General features: G+C 41.1%; 1 protein-coding gene across 1 annotated transcript in view; it reads right to left on the reverse strand.

Annotated features, from left to right (window-relative positions):
• Positions 1–18904, reverse strand: part of LAMA4 (laminin subunit alpha 4) — a 134973-nt gene that overhangs the window by 63714 nt on the left and 52355 nt on the right. Inside the window, exons 5-8 of the mRNA XM_004422231.3 lie at positions 10799–11013; positions 8728–8820; positions 6419–6570; positions 4553–4663 (exon numbers count right to left, since the gene is read on the reverse strand). Coding sequence (XP_004422288.2) covers positions 4553–4663; positions 6419–6570; positions 8728–8820; positions 10799–11013 — 571 coding nt within the window. The remainder of the gene's footprint in view (positions 1–4552; positions 4664–6418; positions 6571–8727; positions 8821–10798; positions 11014–18904) is intronic.

Here is an 18904-nt window from a genome sequence, read left to right on the forward strand (position 1 = left end):
ATTTTTGATCCAGTTTAAATTGAGTTATATTTGCAAAGCACAACATTCATATTTTTGACTTTGGCTTCATTCCTAAGAGAAAAGGCCTATTGTTACGACTGTGTTTGTTTAAACTATTTCTTGATAGGGAAACTTTGAATTGAAGCAATGAAAGACAGCAGCAGGAGGATGTTGTATCTCTAAGAAAACTTCTTTCTGACAAACACTAGGAGGCACTTATATATATACATAGTTAATAAAAGACTCAATTAGTGGCAAAGAGGAAGATCTATTACATTAAATTACAAAATCACTGGATTTAATATATAGTGTTGCCTTATTTAAATGTTTTATTTTTTTGTGTAACTTTGCTTATGGAGGGAAAATATTGATATGGGCACATGGTAAAGCAGATTCACCTTGCTTTAAGAAAAGTGAAATTATAAAGATAACCTCATAACTATAAACCAGTTGATGGTTTACTTTACAAATAGATTAATCGTTTACTCACCTCAACAGTGAATTCCCTTTGTACATATTTGATATAAAAAGTGGCAAGAACTTTTGGTGCATAAAGAGTAATGTACACAGAATACTAATTTTAATAAAAACTATCCAGATTAAGTGAGGATGGCAATCAATATCTAGGGTAGTCATATACATTATTGTTTAAACAGGGACACTTTTGAGAGTGAAAGGGGAAATTTTAATAATCACTCTGGGAGACAAGCATAACCAGGGGTAGTCCTGGACAACACAACAGTAGGAATATTGGGGTGCCATCTCAGAATCCGAACAGTGATATCTCCTTCTGTGGGTTTACCTACCTCCTAAACATTAATGACTTCCAAATATCTTTCCAGCCTTGGTCTCTCCTCTGAGCTACAGACTCAGATCTCTAATTGCCCTCTGGGTGTCCACAGATACATCACCCTTAAAATGTCCAGAATAATCCACTCTGTATTTTTAGTCTTGGTCATTCATTTCTCCAGGCCAGAGCTTCCCTCCTTGCTACTCCTCATATTGAATCAGTCACAAAATCATTTTTTATTTCACTTGCCATTCTGGCCTTTCTTCCTGTTCCCCATGACCACAGTCTCACTTTACCCTCGTTCACTGCAAATTCTTTTCATAGGAAGGCAAGGTAGCAATCAACTACTCTTATCAAGACAACTGCAACAGTGTCCTAACTAGAGTTCCTGTCATCCCTACTGAAAAGGAATGTTTCCGAAATTTCAAATCTGATTAACTCATTGTTCTAGGTAAATGCTTCAATGTCTTCCAAAGTCCACAGGCTGAAGTCAACATGTTCCTGAGCATGGTAGGCAAGGTTCTTCATGATCTGGCTTCTGAGAACTTCAGAAATGATCTCCCGCTCCTTGCCTTACAATGAATCTTCCACAAGGCCAAGGCCAAAGTTCTTCTAGTCCCAAGAACATGCCATGTTGTTTCACACCTCTGTGCTCTTGTGGTACTTTTCCCTTGCTTGGAAGTGCTTGATAAACTCCTAGTCATTCTTCAATGCACAGGTCAATACTCATCTTCTCTGAGAAGACTTCTTTAATGTACTCCTGCTGAAAGAGTTAATCGTTTCTTCCTTAGTGTTATCTCTTTGGCCTGTACTGTGCCTTTATTACTGAATGGTGCATTATAACTATTTTTTTTCATATCTGTTTTCCTTACTAGACTATGAGCTCCTTGAGAGCAGGGGCCTTATTATATTCATTTCATTGTCCCTAGCACCTAGCACAATAACTGTTACAAACCAGGAGTTAAGTAATGCTTTAGGAATTGAAACATATTCTTATTATTTTATCCTGCCCTTTTGTTGTTGTGTTTGAGGAAGATTGGCCCTGAGCTAACATCTCTTGCCAATCTTTCTCTTTTTGCTTGAGTAAGATTCACCCTGAGCTAACATCCATGCCAATTTTCTTCTATTTTTTGTATGTGGGCTGCCACCACAGCATGGCCAATGAGTGGTGTAGGTCTGCGCCTGGGATCTGAACCCATGAACCTGGGCCACCAAAGCAGAGTGCCCTGAACTTAACCACTCTGCCATGGGGCTGGCCCCTATCCTGCCTTTTTTGCAGGATCAGAGACGAGGCTCAGGTGCTTTTGACGTGTGGAAGTGACCTACTTTCCTTCCGGTCCTAAAGATCTCTTTGCAGGAGTTGATATGCAGGGAGATTTTGCTGTGGCTGAAGGAGTAGGCAAGAGATGGAGAAGCGGAGGGGATGGTGCAGCACCCTCCTGAGCCAGCCCTTGGAGACTGGGCTCTGTGACTTGAGGTTCTGCAGCGTACCTTCAAGACCCAGATGGCAAGGGGTAGCACTGAGATTGAGAGAGGGCCCCCATCTCCACTTTTGCTTGTAGGCTAGCACCACTCTGACTTAGAGCACGGTGTTTTGGGGAAGATAGGAGAGTGGGATCTTGACTAGTCTTTGGCACTTTCATTACAGACACGATCAGCAGTGGCAAAGGTGAGGTCCTTTTGAGCAGTGGCTATTGGTGAACACAAACGCATGGGCATCCTTTAGGGGGTTTCCAGAAGTAGGGGGTTGTAGGATTCCAAAAACGGGGCTAGAGGACTTGGAAACGGAGGTTGGGACAAAACCAGTAACTTTAGGTTAATGTAAATTATGAGATTTGGGTCACATGAGATCCATATGTCAGGTAATTCGCAAACAGAGGTATTTTCAAGTTCAAGAGGCAGCATTACTGTGATTTTTATCACTGTAGGAACCTACAGTGAAATCCTTCACTCTTTTTAATGCTAAATATTAGTTATTTTCTTGATAGAAGGCTTTCTAAAACAAAACTTTTCTTAAGTCCTTCTAAGAACCGATCACGGACTTTTCTAGACTAAGGGCTTGAAGGGTGCTTGAGAAGTTATTAAGACCAGCTGTGGGCATTTTTTTGAAATGTTTCAGCAGGGTCTTGCACCATCAGGACTGTTGTCATAGTCAGAGGATGTTATTTTCAATAAGAATCAACGGAAACAGCTGGGTGAATGTTCCAGTAGCTTTATCATAACCTCCAGCTTTAGTGGTCTGTTCTTGTTGTCCAGGAGACTTTTCTACTGTGATGTCACTTTTAAGCTTGCATTATTTCCTCCCTATGAAAGCCTGCATTTAACTTATATTAGAAGAGGGAAAATTGTGAACAAAAGGATTAGTAACTCCATGTCTGAGCTGTTGGAGGAACTAATCTTGGTGAAAACATTTCCTGAAGAATTGAGACACTTTTGGCAAGTTCCAACCATGATACCGAAATGAAATAACAATGAGTTTTTCACAAAGATTTCTTTCTTGGTATTTCCTTTGAAACTTAAGAGATTTCACTGCTCTTCAAATGCTCCTGGTTGGATTAACATGCACCATTGCACGGGAATGAGGGACATAATTTTCATACGCATTTCAGAGTAGTTGTCTCTTCCAAGGATTCAATTAGAGTAATTCACATTTTTAGAAGCAAAATATCTTAAAAGTTTAAGGGGTCCAATATCAAAAGAGATTATCACAGTTATTTTAACCTTTATTTTTGCAGAAAATGAGAATTGTTTTCGAAAAGAACTTCAACAGTTTATAACGTCAAATACTAGTATCGGAAAGCAGAAATTCCAGAGTACTCTGGGCAGCACTGGTGGAGCATAATCAGGAAAAAAAATGTGTTAAACATTTTAATATGTTAAATATGATGCCTTGTGGCTCAGTTGTATTTTTTTTAATAGTACAGAGAATGGATATTTTTCCATTAGGCTATTGGGAAGTTCATTTAATAGTCTCTCACATTGACTCTGCTCATATTTTAAAGTTTTTCTTGTTAATTTATGAGAGCTTTTACAAATCATATTTCCCTCAATATTTTTCTTAGTCTAGTCGACTTTTTCATTTATTTAGTTGCTTTACTGGGTATTTGAAATTTTATCTTGTCAAATCTCTTATCTCTTTTTATTGTAATTCCTCATACTGTATTTAAGTGTATTGTTATTTCCTTTCAAGGTTTAAGAATTATTTAGTTCTGTTTTCTTGTGGATTTGAGATTTAAACTCAAGTCTCTAATCTGTCTGAAATTTATTTTAGAATAGGGTATAAAGTGAGGGTCAAAAGCGATTTTTTTCCCTGCCAAACTGCAAAATTGCTTTCTCAGCACAATTCCTCTTCTTTTTCCTTTTATTATTTAATGCATCCTTTAGCAAACATTTAAATTTTATATTCCGTATAATAAAGCTTATTTCTGGGTGCTCTATAGCTCTCACCCATAAAATGCTAAGGCTAACTAACAGCTGAACGACTATGCTAATTGAAACACATAACAACCATATTAACCAGCAGCAAATATAATGCAAGTTCCCCATAAACATAGTTTTTGAAGGAAACCAATCAAACTGGGAAGAGACGGTAGAGAGCAAGTATATTAACTTTCTCCACAGGTTTTGTCTTGATTTATTTTAAGGCACTTGGGTCACTGCATTTTTTTCTGGGCTGTGTTAAGCCTCAGTCATTTGTGATGAGCCAGGCTCACACCAGCTAAATCCTTTCTCTGAAGGCAGTCCCAGAAACTGAATACATACCGTTTCAGCTAATTCCTCCATGTCAGACAGAAGGCTTTTCATTGTGTTCTCAGCATTGTTGATTTGGATCTTTCTTAGGACATACTGGTTTTCTCTTTCCGACAATTTTGTCTGTGGAAAAATATGTTTTGGAAATCATCAGGAGATGTGCACATCAGGTTTATAAAAATACACATGCAAGTCTTTCAGTGTAAGAGGGCTCAGAGAACGGTGTGAGCCTCTGTTCCCCAGATTATAGGCTCCACAGGCTGCTGTAAGCTGGTATGAAGGTTGGGGTCTGCATGAAGTGCTAAGGGCCTGAGGGGCTGAAATTCTGTGAGCTCCACTCACCAGGCCAGGAACTCTGGCCTGGGCTGTGCTGGCCAGGAGGAAAGGGCACCTTTTTCTAATTTGCACAAAGGCACAGTATAGACTGGTGGAGGCCCTGGGTGTCTAAGCTTTAAAATTTCAATTTTGGCAGGCCTTGGAGGAAATGATCAACACACCCGGATCAATGTAAATGGAGTTTGGAAATTCACTTTCCTCTTTTTTGGTATAAGGAGAGCAATTCTCTTTATTTCAGGCAATTTTCCCTTTCTTTTCCATTTTTGAGGAGTTTGGGCCAAATGTACTTTTTCTCAGATTACTCTGGAGCAAGCCCTTCAATCTTGGCACTGACTTCCCGTCAGCTATAATTATACTTATCCTGAAGTTGTGCTCTTGGGGACAGAGGAGTCGAGTGGTATCAGGAGGCCTGAGTCTGGGTGACTCCTCTGAGAATTAGTGCCTTCCTGTGTCCAAACAGATGAGTTTGGACATGAACTATTCCTAAATTTGGAATAAAATGCTTGCTAAGTTTCCATCCAGCTCTACAATTTTGTGATTTTCATTTTGTTTTACACTCTGCATATTTGGCCAATTGCCGTGGATATCATTTGCACCTCCCAAGAGCAGAGTACTGAGCACTTTCTATGCTAGGTACTGTTCTAACTGCTCTTAGAAGAGCATATATATCAACTCACTGAATTCTCTCAACAACCCCTGAGACAGAAGCAGTAATTATCCTCAGTTCCAGATAAGGAAACTGAAGAATAAAGAGGTTAAATAACTTACTCAAGGTCACATAGCTAGTATATATCAGAGCTGGGATTTCAATGTAAGCAATCTGGTTTCAAAGTTTATTCTCTTAACCATTATGCTAAATTGACTAACAAAGCAAGAAAGTGTGCTGGTATTAATTCTATTGTCCTTTCAGCTAATTATTATTATTTTTTAAAATATCTGTAGGTTGTGATAGAAGGCCATGATTTAAAGGGGAAAAAACTACCTCTTAAAGCTTAGCTATATAAGCACTGTTTTGGTCTACTGTTTTTGACTGTTGTCCGCCTTTAGCTTGTTTATTAGATATTAACTACTAGACCTATGAGGAGAAATAGAGCATGTGAGTATGTTTGTGTGAGGTGTGTGTGAATGTGGGAAAATGAGAAAGAATTCGTGCCACTGGGAAGGAAACTTATAGGCATGAGAGAAAGGGAGGGAAAGAGAAAGAGAGGAAGAGAAGTTTCTAGAGGAACTCCTTAAAACATTGCAAATTGAGGTTAAGGTAATGGTTAGGTTTGTGGCAATGACTTGAATAACCCATGTACAGCTTTACTAAGGAAATGAGAGTGTTTCTCTTCCTCGATAGTTTTGTACATGGATACTAGTTTTTTAGTCATTTCATTTCCCATATTAACCTCTTTTATAGACTGCAGCTCTTGATTTAGGCTGAAGCTCATGGTTACAATCAACTTTTCATAATTTTCTAGGTCTAACAATCTGTAACACAGGTGTAACCCCGAGAAACCAGAATGAAAATAGAGCCAAAGGAATGGCACTCCTGCGTACTTTGAGGACGTAGATGGTGGAGTTGATTTCATTCACGTGCCTCTGAGCCGCGGCCCCAGATGACACGCTCAGCAGACTGGATTTGCTTTCCTCAATGGAGAGCGCCGCTAACCGAAGGTCATCAGTCAGATCCCAGATGCACTTATCACAGCCTGGAGGTAAAATGGGCAGGTCATTTCATCAAAATCAAAAGTCGGCTGGGAAGCATGCCTCTTTAAGATCGTTATGCGTAGTTCCTTGGTTAACACTATTTTTATTTTTGTTTCTTGAGGAGCTATTCTGGGCCACAGAACTAATCCTTACACTCAAAGCAGAGTAGAGCCCAAGAAGAGCCAAACTGTACATCAGGCACTATCCCCGCATAAAACATAACAAAAAACAAGCAACACATGCAACAGGGAAAGTAGGTTCACAGGGACAACAGGCGCTGGATTGAGAAGGCAAGGAAGCGCAAAAGGGCCGGCCATCTGAGAGACGGGTGGGCAAGGAGAAGCCCCATCCACTTTCTTTTGTGGCGGGACAGCGCTCCGAGATGACTCTGTGTCAGGCTTCGGGCTTTTGCTTGGTGCCCGCTGGTGAGGACGGCTCTTTGCTGGGCACCCCTCCTTTTCTCTTAGCTTTTCTTAGTTGCTATCAAGTTCTAGGGCCGTGCCTGTGCTTCACCCCGGGCATAGTGGCCCCACCTCCTGTCTGGATGAACACAGCAGCAGCAGGAGGTCTGTTGGACATCGCTGTTTGTGAATATCACTCCCTGATATCTGATGAACCTGGCACGTGATGAGGCAGGTCGGGTTTCTCATTGCTCCCTATATTTCACATCTGAGTTTCTTGACCATTTGACCAGGGCCAAGTACCCTCCTGTGGCACACTCACAAGGACACCCTTTGAAACTTTCCTGTTCCCAATCTCTTTCCCTCAGATTGTGCTCTCTTCTAGAGAACTCATAAATGGAGACTAAAGTGTTAATGGTTGTTAATATGTTAATTTGTTACTTGAAGTTTAACGTGGTCTTACCTATATGCTCTCTTAAAAGAATGACTCCCCAGCCAGCGTATCAGGCTGGTGGGGGAGACGCGTAGGGCCAGTCAGGCATTTTGATGTCCTTAAAGTGACCTTGCTTAGGGGACCACCTATTCTATCGGTGTGTAAACTTTGCCCTGCTTGTGCCTCGAATCCTATGTCATCTTCTAAGATGAGATTCATTGTTATTATTAATCTCTTGTGCCTGGAGGGACTGAGAGGCCAAGATACCATTGTCTGGGGGGGGATACTTAATGTTAAAATAGTCTTTAAACCACTCTACTTAAAGGCGAATATTATTACTTTCTTGAGAGAAGGCTTTCTAAGGTAAAACTTTCCTTAAATTCTTCTAAGAATCAGTCATGGACTTTACTAGACTAAGGGCTTGAAGGATGTTTGGGAAGTCATTAAGACCAGCTCTGGGCATTTGTGTTGAGATATTTCAGCAGGTTCCTGCACCATCAGGACTGCTCGTGATTTGGTTGACAAGAGTGACAGAGAAATCCAGGAAAGAAAGATGGTAGCTCCATTTCATAAGGCCTGAATATTTTATTTCTGGTGCCACTTCAGATTTGGAGTGACTTGGGAAAAGCCACTTAAATCTCTTGGTATCTCAGTTTCCTCAGTGTTGTAAAGCATTGTCTGTATATCGTATTACCTGAGGACCTGAAGAAATAATCTAGAAAAAGGAGCTAAAATGAACTCAGTCATTGGGAATTGTGTTTCTGATTTTGCCTTTACCTGTTAGATAAGATGCTGAACTTAAAGATTTGATAAAATAAGTTTTCTAAAAAAGAGGTGTTTATGGGGCTAGCCCAGTGGGTGGCGTAGTGGTTAAGTTTGCAAACTCCACTTCGGTGGCCTGGGGTTCGTGGGCTCAGATCCTGGGCATAGACCTATACACCACTCGTCAAACCATGCTGTGGCAGTGACCCACATACAAAATGGAGGAAGACTGGCACAGATGTTAGCTCGGGGCAAATATTCCTCAAGCAAAAAGAGGAAGATTGGCAACAGATGTTAGCTCAGGACCAATCTTCCTCACCAAAAATTAAAATAAAATAAAATAGAGGTGATTAAATGTAAATCACCTATTTGCCAACTGGAATCAAATAGATGACTGAATATCTTTTGTTTAGGGCCCGTTTGGTTGAGGCACAGACAGGGTTAAAGCCAGGGGTGGGACTCAGGCAGTGTCTAGAGAGAGGGTACTGCATAGCTCTTCTTAATCCCACACCTGCAGCACATTAGAGAAAGTGGGTTAGTGAATCATGTACTGTTATTTTTACTTATGGTTGGGCAGTCCGTGCCTGTAGGGGCTTCAAAACTTTCCAGGCATTCTCCGGTTACGCTGTCACATGGACCTCCCCCACAATTGCACACTGTGGGAAACAAAAACAAGAGATTAGGGATTCACTTCTTAATGCTTAAAATATGGTAATGTTTTTGTGGTTTCTAGAAATACTGGCTATCAGTATATAATTCTTCAATGGGGATTAATTATGTTCTTCCTTAAAACCGTGTGGAATCTCTGATATAGGGATTATGCCCCTCACCCAATTAAGCCCGCCCCAGTGAGATTTTCAAAGGTGACCCTGGGGCAAGAGTGAATCTAAATTTTCTGGGATCCTATCCCAACTTTTTGGGATTCTGACATGACTGTTTAACTGCTTCAGTCCAAAAAGATCCTGGTGAATTTCACAAGGTACAAAATGATCACGGAGCCCATTATTCAACTGGAATCTGAAAACCATCCTTTCATCACAGGCTGATTCTCCAGTTTAATCCAACTCCAGACTTGATCATTGCCAGGTGTGAGGGAGGAGCAGCCCAGCCAAGAAAGCTGGGGAGGTCTAAGCCAAGATTCTTGGCTCCCACAGCGCTTGACCCTTGGTAAGGCTGACTCCAAACCTCCAAATGATAGCTATCAGTGGATGGCTGGGAATAATATGGTAGAAAGAATTAGGAACATATTTACATGAATTTAGAAGACCTGAGAGCCCATTATTAATCTACTGATGATTTTCAAGAATGCCTTTTGGAGAAAAATAGAAACAAAACCCTAATCTCATCAGACTGTTCATTTTCCACTGAGTTTTAGAGTGGAAATTAATCTGTACTATTTAAAAAGGAATTCCTAAGCTATCTATGCTAGCAATAAGCTGGAATAGAATTATGAATTTTCCCCACCTCTTAACAGAATAATCATAAAAATTAGCTTCAAGGGGGACATACATTTATTACATTTCAGCTGTTTAATGTTCCACAAAATGCAGATTTATTAAACAGTTCAGCAAGACCAAGCTTTATTGTTTCTAACATTATCTTCTAAGAGTGATTTGCAATTAAGTAGTTTAAACATAAGTTTAGTAAATGTTTTGAGAATCAGAATCTCAACATTTAAGGCTTTGATTTTGCCAACACTCTTTCCGACGTCTGCTTTCTCTCTCTTTAGTCTGACTGGACCCAGAACTCCTCTGTGCACATTTCTTTCTTGTAGACATGTTTATTTTTACCGTGACTTCTGAAGATCATATGTGTTTCCTTTTAAACGTGTTTTCAATTTTAAACTCTTCACTTAAAATCTTTTCAAGTAGGAATCTGTGCCAGTGAGAGGATTTCCAATGGAAGCATGCCACCAGAGCACAATACCTCTTCCTCACCCTCCTGTCCCTCCAAGTCACAAAAGAGCAGAAATATTCAATCTCAGCCTTCCTTTAGTCCTAGAGGAAGGCCATTTAACTTTACTTCTGAAGACTTCTACTCTATGTGGCAAATGGATTGGAGAAATCATGAATAAAATGTGTACATTTCAGTCTAAATGTCTAACCTGGAAGATTTCTTATATTATCTCTGAAATATTTACTCTGATAATTTGAGGGAATTGGGGGATGATTAAACTGTACCCTTGGCTTGCTAATCTATTTCACTGAAATGTCAATTTTACCAAGCATAACTGAAAAAAGGGACTTAGCTTCCAGAATAAGAAAACTGATTTGAACCTTACAAACTTTCATTCAGTCCTCTGGTCAATGACAGGTAATCCATGGAAGTCTGATTTACTTCTTTGATCAAAATTGGAAGGACATAAGATGATAAGGCAAAAGTTAATTTGTGTTACTATCTGATGGTTCGTTCTACCCATGGGCTAAGTTACATTAGTAGCCTTGATAAAAATATCTACCCCCAGTGAGTTTGAGATGCACATTCCTGAGAATGTACATTGCCCTGGAAAACTGACAGGGGGGCACTTGCAAAATTTCCCCAAGGTAAATTCATCTAAGTTCAGTATTGACAGAGGACTTGCTACTATCACATACATGGTGGCCACTGGCTGACTTAGGATTTATAGTGTTGTACCTGCACAGTTCTTGGCTATTCTGGCATCCCCATAGTAGCCAGGGGCACAGCGTTCACACTTAAACCCTGTGGTGTTGCGTAAGCAATTCCTACACTGGCCAGTAACCTCATCACAATCTTCGAAGATCAGGTTGGGATCTGAATTTCCATTGCAGTCACATTTCTTACAGGTGCTTCCAATCAGCAAGGGGTTTCCATAGTAACCAGGAGCACACCTGAAGGGGAATCACAAGTTAATGATGTAACATCCATAGTTTTTCTTCCTTTTTGTCTTCTTTCACACCTAGAAGAAAGTGTAGTGAATAATGGTGGATTGCTCTCCTAGAACTGATTCCCATCTCCCATCTTCCTAATAGGACCAGATTTTGTTTTTAAGGAACCACCCCTTCTCATTGTGTCACAGGCTATTCAGTTCTGCCAGACCTTCAGATACAGGAGTATCTGGATATAACTAATGTGTGGGCATTTTTGGTAATCTCAATGACTGGAGTGCACTGCTGGCATATGATGGGTGGTGCCAGATATGCTAAATGTACTAAATGAGATGTAACACTAGGGCACAGCCAAGAACTGTCCTGGCCAAATGTTAACAATACTTTTATTGAGAAACATTGGTCTAATTCACCATCTGCCTCGCCATAGTGAATTGTTCAGATAACCTAAACCTGAGCCAATTTCCTGGCATTGTCCTGGCCAAAATGGATTGGCTCAGGAGTGATTCAATCGGAGTGTACCGCAGGACTCTTGTTTAAGGGTTGGGGGAAGGCATTCTCTCCATCTGCAGGTGAATGAAGAGGCAGGTAGTAATCTTAGTTCTGGCAGCCATCTTGTGACTGAGGGAAGGCAGTGTGGAGGCAAAGCAGAGGGCAGAGCTGAGAGTACCACAGATAAACAGAGTTGGAGCCAAGATAGCCATTCTTCTGGAACTTTTAGATATGTGAGACTACAGAGGCCAGGAACTCAACTGCATTTGTTGTGGGGGCAGAGCTGGTGACTAGGGTCATGCTGGCTGGGCCCTTAATGAGAGAGCCCAGCCCAGCTGAGGAGTGGAGACTGAAATCCATCCAGCCTTTGCTGACCTTGCCAAGCTGTTCAGTCTGGGTGGGGCTGCCTCTGCCCAGAGGAAGAAATGCCTTTCTCTGTTTTTCCCAAAGGTGCCCTGTGGGCCAGCAGAGGCCCTACTGCGAGTGGTGGACTGCAGGCCCTATCTAAGGGAGCAGATGCTACTTGGCTCCTGTTAACTCTTTCCAGATTGTAGCCTTGAGGGAAGGAAGGATCTGTGTTGCCAGATCTTCCTATTTTTAAAGAAAAAAGTTGAAATCTGGACTTTTATGTGAAATCTCAGTTTTTAAAGTTTGGCTCAAACGTTTTAAGAATACCATATGAACCAAACAACACATGTTTGCTGGCTGGCTGTGGCCTTCTCTCTGCTGTAGACCCTAAACTAGTGCCGAAGAGTGGCTAACTGAGTCAGTCAGCTAAGACTGTAACTGAAGATGCTTCGGGAGTGGCTGGAAAGAATGTGAGGTCACTCCATCATGAGACTGAAGGTCAGGCACAGGAGTTAGTTCTGACTTGAGAGACAAAAAGAAAGAGAGCCAGCAAAGATTTTTGAGCGTGATGAAAGTGGTGGTGAAGGAAGCCAGTGTTGGCTTCAGAGTGCAGGATGGAGTGTAGGCTGGAACACGGAGACCAGGGTGGGGTGTGGAGGGCTTGGGCTGGGGCGTTGGCCGTGGGAGCAGAAAGGAAGGGAGGATTTTCCAAGGAAATCAGTAAGAACTGGCCAGTAATAATAAGACACTATATTTTTAAAAGGCTTCCATTTAAAGTAAGGGAATCATGATTTAGAACATTTGAAAAATAGAGAAATGAAAAAAATATCCCACCTGTAATCCCAAGACCCTAACAAAATCACTGTTCAGCATTTTGCCTATGTTCTTCCAGCCTTTATGCCTGCGTCTCAGTTTTTTGGTGTAGTTGTATGTGATGGCATATGTTCAGTCTTTACACCCCTTACTTGCTTGTGTCTCATCGCTTCACCTGGGTGAGTTTATTTAGTTACCATGGACATCTGGGAGGTAGGGCACACAGGTCCGGCATTCTGAGGCTGAGAGACTACTGTGGTTTTCCAGGCTCACATAGTTGGGAAGCCACAGCGTAAGACCCAGACCTTCTGACCCTGGTGTTCTTTCCTTCACTCCACCCTGGACCACACTGCTGCTGCTATAAATGAATGAGTAAACTCATCCAACAGAGGGACAATTCATGTCTATTTTATGTAAGGTGTGGAGAGACAGGAAGAGGAAAAACACACAGCCTATGCACTGAAAGAACCAGAAATGAATTAAGCATAATTATACATAATATCACTAACTCTAGAAATCAAGGTCTATGAAGAAGATAAGAATGAATATAAGTGCTACACACCCCCCAAAGAGACACCGCCCAAGAGGAAATGTTCAACGAGTTTTGTTATTCATACTCCTGTCTTTGCACTTCTGATTTACAGACCCTCTGGTCCCCGAGTCAGCGTAAATCATTCCTCTATGGAACACACGGCTGGATTGAATTTCTATCCTTTGCTGCAGTTCACCAAACAGGGAATATTAGACTCTTAGACTCACTGAAATGGGACTCAGACCTGCCACCTCAATGTGTAGCTGGGGATCCTGAGGTCCGGGAGTGAAGGGACTTGCCCAAGTTTACAGAAGCCAGATGCCAGTTACTTTCTTTTCTCTGTTCAATTCCACTGTATTTGATCTCCATAGGTTGTCCTCTCATCTACCACAAGAGAAAACCAAACTCTCTATTCTGTAAGTCAGAATCTCTGTCACAGTAGACACCCATTTTGAGTTACTTTGAGTTTCAAGAACATCTTTTGGTGGTAGGTTCAGAGGCAACTCTGAAGTCACAGTACAAACATCAACCCCGCAGATTTTATAGAATGAGCATGCAAAGGATTCTTACTCACAGCACTCTATAACCCCCTACTTTTATAGACAAGGAAACTAGAGTGCAGAGAAGCTAAACGATTTGTTCACTGCTACAGGGCTCAGACCTGTTATGGGATTCCAAGTTAATGCTCTTTCCACTCCACAGTCTGGCATTAATGAATTAACTAATTAATCAGTTAATTATTGTAACAGTTGAACAATCAAATGCTCTCAGTGCACCATTTCCTGCCCTCAAAGAGTTAAAAACAAAGGATACAAAATGACCAGTAGTTGGATTTAAAGCTGGCATTGGAGCCCTGGTACCCAGTAGCCGGGTCCTATTTTTTTTTTCTTCCATAAACTCATTTCTAGCTTTATTAATGACTTGACTCACTCAGGGAAAATAGAGCTGATTAATTTACAGTGCAAATGAAAGAACTGTGGCATATGAACTTTGTCATTTCAGTTAGCGATCATATTATATGGGCAAAATGGAAAGCAAAAACATGATTTTTTTGGGAAAAAAAGATGATTTTGACCAAAAACTATTGTTTTGGGAATTTTTGGAGCTCTTTTCCTCTCCTCTGCTTCTCTTCCCAGGGCCATGCATCTGTCACTGAATGTCTTTATCAAGGGTGCCAAAACTCCCAAGTGGTACAGAAGCCTTTCTGGGAAAGATGTCACTCTGTAGCTGCCATTGGGATTAAATTAAATGAGGAAAAAAAAAAGCACCTGTTACATAGTAGGTGCCATGTAGATGCTCTCAACTTGTCTATGAAAGACTGGGAAATAAGGGGAGGAAAATGTAAGTAATCCATTCAAGGTCACAGGGCAAGATCCAGAAATGGGGCAAAGCAGAGAGCAGGGAGTCATAAGAAAAATTCTATACAGATAATGGGGTTGATAGCTTAAGTTTGAAAAACTTGGTGCCTGCAGAAAGAATCAAACTAAATCCCTGAATCATAATAAGCATCAATAAACATTAGCTTTCTCTTCCTCCTCCCCCTCTTTATTCTTCTTTTCCATCATCAAGGCCATCTTCAAAATCATTACCACTGTCATCCTCATTATTTCTGATGATACCATGTTCAACCTTTCCTGTTAGGGTTTTAAGATTCCCTTGGATTTGCTTTAATTTGCCCCATTCTTCTCTCCTGATCCTTAAGCAACAAGATCCACATGATAAATCCTCATATGGTCTTAGCATGTCTCACACTCCACCACAAATTGAATGGATGAAGGTACATTATTAAAGCTGCCATGGGAGGTGATGTGGAATACTGAGGCATCGAGATCATATATGTTTATCAACTGAAAACTTTGGATTGAACATTAAGGGTCCTGGGTTTGGGTTTTGGGTTTCCCGCTAACCAATAGTGCAACCTTAGATTAAGTCTCCTCATGGCTCTGAGTCTCAGGCTCCTCATCTTTAAATGTACTACTTAGGAGCAGAGAAAAGGTCACACTGGGATGAGAATGAGAATTGCAAAACCCTTGTCTAGAAGGTTGTGCATTTTAAAATTATTTTCATCTGCAGATAACTTCCATTTGCAACCTCTATTCAGCTAGAGGACAGTGACTTAACTCACTCAATTCTAGGTCACCCTCCTCTGTTTTCCTGGCATGGGGTGGAAAGTGGTGGGTCAAACAGGGCAAGAAATGCCTGACTCTCATCACTACACAGTGCCTTTTTAAAAGAACACTAAAAGTGCTATTGTTTTTTACTAAAAAAAAAGTATTACTGAAACGAGTATTACTGAGTGCCAATCATGTGCCTGATACTGTGATGGAGGAAGAGTGGACAGAGACATGAATAAGATGCTACTTCTGTAGAGAAGCTCATAGTTTAATAGTAGAGCTTAAAAAAGCAAAACAAAACTATGATTTTGAGCAAGTGTCTTACCTTCTCTGTATCTCACTTTCTTTCTCTGTAAACAAGGATGAAAATAGCATCTTATAGGAATTTTTTTTTTTTGAGGCTTAAATGTATCATTGTAGGTAAAGTGCTTACAACAGTACCTGGGACACAGTAAGCACTCAATTAATGTTAGTTATTATTTTTATCATCATCATCAGGATCGTCATCTAAATGCAGTACAAGTGGTAAGCTCTACAGTTGATCTGGCGGATTTGGGGAGCAGTAGGTCAAACATATGGAGTTTAAATTGTGAGGTGGGAGAAGGACTTTGGGAAAGAGCCAGGCAGGGGCCAGGGCAGGGGATGAAACACGGACTCATTGGGAAGACAAGGATGTTTGAGCTGTTTTACACGGTACGGTAAGAGGTGCATGTTTTATGCTTTAGACCAATGTTTCTCAAACTTGTATGTAGTATGGATCCCTGTGAAAGGGAAAACATTTTCATAGAATATGTTTCATAGAATCTTCTAATGTTCTTTTAAATTATCTTTAAATATTTTAAGCATAAAGCTGGGTGGAAACTCCTCATATCTATGGCTTTTATGCATCTTGAAGACCAAAATAAATTTTCCAAATAAAACATAAACAAAACTATAAAACTATTCAAATTCAAATTAACAAGATAATGGATGATGTTGTCTTGTTGCCATTTGCAGCATGACGTGGTAGAGGACTGTTTGGGTTCCGAATTCATGTCCTGTCATGTGCTCTGTGATGACTCAGTTTGCTTTGATGTCATGCCATTCAGCCTCCAATCATCTGTGCTGTGTCATTGGCACACCATCCACTGTCATTTTCTCCTCAGTTCTGAGGCCGATCTCCCTTTATTATAAAATTGTACTATAGAAAGTCCAGCGCATGTTTCAATTAACTTTTTCCTCGAGATTATCATTGAAATTGAACATAAAATTAAGAAAATATTCACTGAGAGCCCATGAACCTCCATGAATATTTCTGAAGACACTAAGGTTCTTGAGCCCCAGTTTGAGAAACACTGTTTTATATTACTTGGGTGTGGCAGTGAAGGTTGAAATAGAGCAGAAGTTCACAAGGCAGTGAGAGGATTGATGGGAGAACCCAAAGGAGAGTCAAAATGCGGGTCCCCAAGCCTCACCTCTAGAGGTTCTTTTTCAGTGGGGCGTGGAGAGTTTGGAGAGAGCTCAGGAATCCAATGGTTTCCGGGAGATACTTACACATAATCACATTTGAAAACCACCACTTGGTTAAATAATCTCTAAGAACAGAAGCACCTAGAGTGTTCTCAGTTTGGACTGATTTTTATCTTTGTTTGAAGTAGATACCCATGCAAATCCTGTGGAGATGTCCAAGTTCACAAATACGTTGAAAATGCAGATTAGAAGAAACTTAACTGGGACAATTTAACAATCTGGCTGTTAAAACAGAAACCCCTCTCAGCCCCAAGGTCAAACACAAGTCAAAAGCAGGCAAGGCCACCTCCTTTGGGATGATCCAGCACCCCCATGGAAAGAATACTCCTTCCACTACACTCTTGAAGAGGCTTGGCTTGTCCTCCTATTTAGCTTTTCTTTTTTTCGGCCTTGTAATGAATGATTTTCAGGTTTGCCTCCTCCCTCAGCCTTGACTTCATTGTGGACAAGAAATCACGTCTTCCACGTATTACAGCCCTACCCCCTCCACCCATCTGCTTGTGTGGCCATTTCAAGGAAGAGTTCTCTGGAAAGTCAGGTCAACTTTTGATGTAAAAGACCTCAATACATTCTCTTTAAAAGAGCAGAGTGTGAGGAAGGGTGGGCAGGAGAGAGAAGGAGAACGAGCAGAGAAAGTTGCTTGAATTGATTCTCCCCCATACAGACACAAGGCTTTAGAAGAGAGGCTTTCTTCCAGCACCTTTGTAGATGCAGTCTCCTGTCAAAGGGAACCTAGTAACTGATTAACAATGTTTCTTTTGCATATCAGAGGCTCACCCAATCCCTTAATTGTTTAATTAATAAATTAACTAATGAATTAAGTGATTAATGAATGAATGAATTCATTAATGTTTAAAATAGAAGACCCTTAGGAAGACCTTTGGGAAAAGCAGCACGGAGACAGGGAAAGAATCCAGATTTTTAGCCACACTGTGCAAATCCTGGTTCCCCCACTTAGCAGAGATGTGACTTTAGACAAGTCCCATCACCTCCCATAGCCTCAGTTTCCTCATTTGCAAAATGACAAAATATGACCCTCGTCTCAGGGTAGTTATGAGCCTGAGAGATGCGGACAGTAAAGCAATGAGAACACGTGAGACAATCAATAAACGGCATTATTTAGTTCAAAGCTATAATTTCTAGCTAAGGAAGCTGAGATTCAGGGAAATCTCAGCAGAAACTAGACAATGATCACAATGACTTGTACTGTCACCAGTTGATTTTTATTGAGCATTTATTAAGTGTTAGGTGCCACACAAAAAACTTTACAGTGTTACCTTACAATGGTCCTATGAAGTGAGTGTTTTCATTCTCCACTCTGGAGATGTGGAAATTGGCACTTATGAGTCAAATAACTTGCCCAGGAGGATCTCAAAGGGCTAGAGCTGAGCTACAAACTCAGCCAGGCTGGCGCTAAATCTCTTCAACACTCTACCTCCACTTCCCGGTTGAGTGCTCTCCCCTCGACCCTCTTGTTCCAGGTCTGGAATAAGCACCAGATCTGATCCAACCTTACTGGGAAATGGCAGGTTCCAGGAGCCTCCAATGTGGGGTGGGGTGTTTATTATCTACAATGCCTACAGGTGGGCATGCCGTCCTGTGCCAGGCCCTCCACTGTCCTGACAGGACCCTTATCTGCACCTCTGTGTGATTTTGCAGGACTGAGCTCTTAGGGACCGAGATTACTTCACTTTTGGGAGGCCTTGCATTTGGTCAGCAGGGCTCTAGTTAAGGCAATTAATTCCCCTCACAGGAGCCATCGAACACGCGTTAGCTGCTAATACTGCTCGATCCTTATCAGACTAAACTGAGTTTAACCTCAGACACTAAGGAGAAAAGGTCCATCCCTGGCTGATGATCAATCCTCTGAGACCCCCAGTGAGCCAGAAAATGAGTAAATCTGGTGCCTCCTATGCCTGGGTCCCCAAGAAAGGAAATACAGAATGAGTGTGTCACAAACATTTATCAAGCGAGGGTAATCTGATCATCTTTAGCAGTTCCTCCTAAAGGATGAAATTCATGTGGGCCCTCAGCTTTCACTTTCCCTCTTCCCTTATAGAAAAAAGGGAAAAACTCTCACAACTCT

Source organism: Ceratotherium simum, chromosome 19 (assembly GCF_057802395.1).
Source record: "Ceratotherium simum simum isolate JZ-2026a chromosome 19, ASM5780239v1, whole genome shotgun sequence".
NCBI lineage: Eukaryota > Metazoa > Chordata > Mammalia > Perissodactyla > Rhinocerotidae > Ceratotherium > Ceratotherium simum.